The sequence below is a fragment of the Ruditapes philippinarum genome, unplaced genomic scaffold, assembly GCF_026571515.1.
Source record: "Ruditapes philippinarum isolate M1 unplaced genomic scaffold, ASM2657151v2 ctg7202_1_1_1_1, whole genome shotgun sequence".
In the NCBI taxonomy this organism is placed as follows: domain Eukaryota; kingdom Metazoa; phylum Mollusca; class Bivalvia; order Venerida; family Veneridae; genus Ruditapes; species Ruditapes philippinarum.
Window position 1 is genome coordinate 1,337 of NW_026858492.1, and position 2,293 is coordinate 3,629.

Genomic DNA, 2,293 nt, shown 5'->3' on the forward strand with positions numbered 1-2,293 from the left:
TTTTAATTTAATCTCCATTATGTTCTGATTACGTTGTTAACAAATTCCATTGTTTTCTTTCATTGGTCATTTTAAAATTACACAGAATGAATCACTGATTAACAAGTTCACAGTATCTGTGTTTAAGTATACTGTACTACAAAATTACGGCTCCAGTTAAATCCAAATTAACGATAGCGTAAAGGTTTGTTTATGGTTCGTTTTGGTCTCTGGTGTATATGTTGTGGTTGGTCTGGCGGTTTCGGTGGTTGTTGAGATACAGGCTCTGGCGGTGAAGTTTGAACCTGTGGTTGTTGTGCCATAGGTGGTGGTTTCCAGATTGGTTTCAAATGCGAAACGTCTCGTGTAATTAATTTATCCCCGTGTTTAACAGTTTCATAGATCCTTTTTTATTGACCACAATACCTGGCGTGTGAGTAAATGGTGTGGTAATTTTGTTTTCTTTCTTTTTCTTCAATAAGACGTTGTCACCAACTTTTTGTCTGAGTACAGTTTGTTTTGTTTGTACGTAAAGTTTCGTCGCGTTTTCTTACGTATTTGTCTGGTTTCTCAGGTCGAAATTCTGGTAACTTGGTGCGAATATTTCTACCAAACATTAAAGTACTTGGCGGAACACCCGTACAAGAACAGAACGATAATTCATTAGGAACGTATTGAGTTCTTTTTTTCAAGTTTTGACCTTGAACATGCGAAGCAAGAACAGTTTTTGTCAGCGTTTTCATGAAACGTTTTGCGATTCCATTTGCTTCAGGATGTAAGGGAGTTATACGTCTGTGTTTAAATCCCATTTCTGTGGCGAAATTGGCAAATTCGCGTCCTTGGAATGGAGGTCCGTTATCGGTTCTTACAACTGATACTGTCCTAAACACAGAAAAAATATTCCTCAGTCTCGACGTGACTGTTGCGGCTGTAATATTTTGCAATGTTTCTACAAACGGATACCTACTGTAGTCATCAATCACTACCATAAGATATACGTGTGCGTTCGGAATGGGTCCATAGAAATCAACGCTGATTTCATCCCAAATTCGTGTTGGTAGGGTGCACAACTTCATTGGTTTTGTTGGATTTCGTGGATCAATGCTCATACAAGTCATACAAGATTTCACTGTATTTTCACATTTTACATCAATGAGAGGGAACCAAACTTTTTCTCGTAACAATTGTTTTGTTTTTACTTATCCGCTATGTGACTCGTGGGCAATGTCAATGACCTTCTGATGCATGTTTTCAGGTATCACTAGACGCGTGCCACGTAAAAGAACTGTATGGTGTCTAATATGGACCACTGTCAATTCTTCTCGAATTCTGAAGAAAAGTTCATAGTTTTTGTTTTTCTTGCGCATTTCTTTATTCCATTTATTTGTTTTAACAGATTCTATCACTGTAGGCAACAATTCATCTTCTGTTGTCGCGGATGCTATTTCATTTAACGTCATAGCTTTGGGTACGGCACATTCAGATACAAATTGCACGTATTGTTGAGCTAAAATAGACTGAATATTGTCTTCCTCTGCTGTATTTTCAAGAGGATGTCGACTCATAAAATCTGCAGGCTTTCAGAACCTTTCTTGTATTGTACATGAAAATCATATCCTACAAGTCGAAGTCTCCACCTTTCGAGTCTCAGTGGCTGATTCGATTTTGGATGATTGAAGATTGCTTCAAGACACTTTGCATCTGTAATCAGTTTGAACGGTTTTCCATACAGATACATTTTGAAATGTTCAATCGACACAACGAGTCCATAGCATTCTCTTTCTGACTGAGAATAACGTTGTTGAACTGGTACCAAAGCTTTGCTTGAGTAAGCTATTATCTTATTAACATGGCTCAATATTCCAGCGACTCCTACACCACTTGCATCAACGGTGAGTTCGAGCTCTTTATTCGGATCATAGTACGGCATAACAGTGTCACTAGTCAATACATCTTTCAGTTTTACGAAAGCACTTTCTTCATTTTTTGTCCATCGCCATTCCTTTTTGAGTCAATTTTCGTAACGGCTCGGTCAATGTGGAATAGTCGTGGATAAATCTTGACACAAAATTTGTCATACCAAGAAAACTCCGTAATTCTGCTACGTTTGTTGGGCTTGCAGCTTTCTGGATAGCTTCCACCTTTTCTGGATCTGGTGATATTCCTTGATCAGAGAATATGTATCCATAGAACTTAATCTTGTTCACTTTGAACATACATTTCTTTCTGTTTAGAGTCAGATTTTTCTCTGAACAAAGCTTCAAGAAACTAATCATGATCTTCTACGGCATACAAAATAATGTCATCTGCGATG

At 37.8% G+C, this 2,293-nt stretch overlaps 1 protein-coding gene across 1 annotated transcript; it reads right to left on the reverse strand.

Moving 5' to 3' along the window:
- Positions 1-533: 533 nt before the first annotated feature.
- Positions 534-1,097, reverse strand: LOC132753329 (uncharacterized protein K02A2.6-like; the record flags this gene model as incomplete). The annotated part of the gene is made up of 1 exon (XM_060743769.1): positions 534-1,097. A coding segment is annotated over exon 1 (564 nt), but the record flags the coding sequence as incomplete, so codon positions are not given.
- Positions 1,098-2,293: the final 1,196 nt, after the last annotated feature.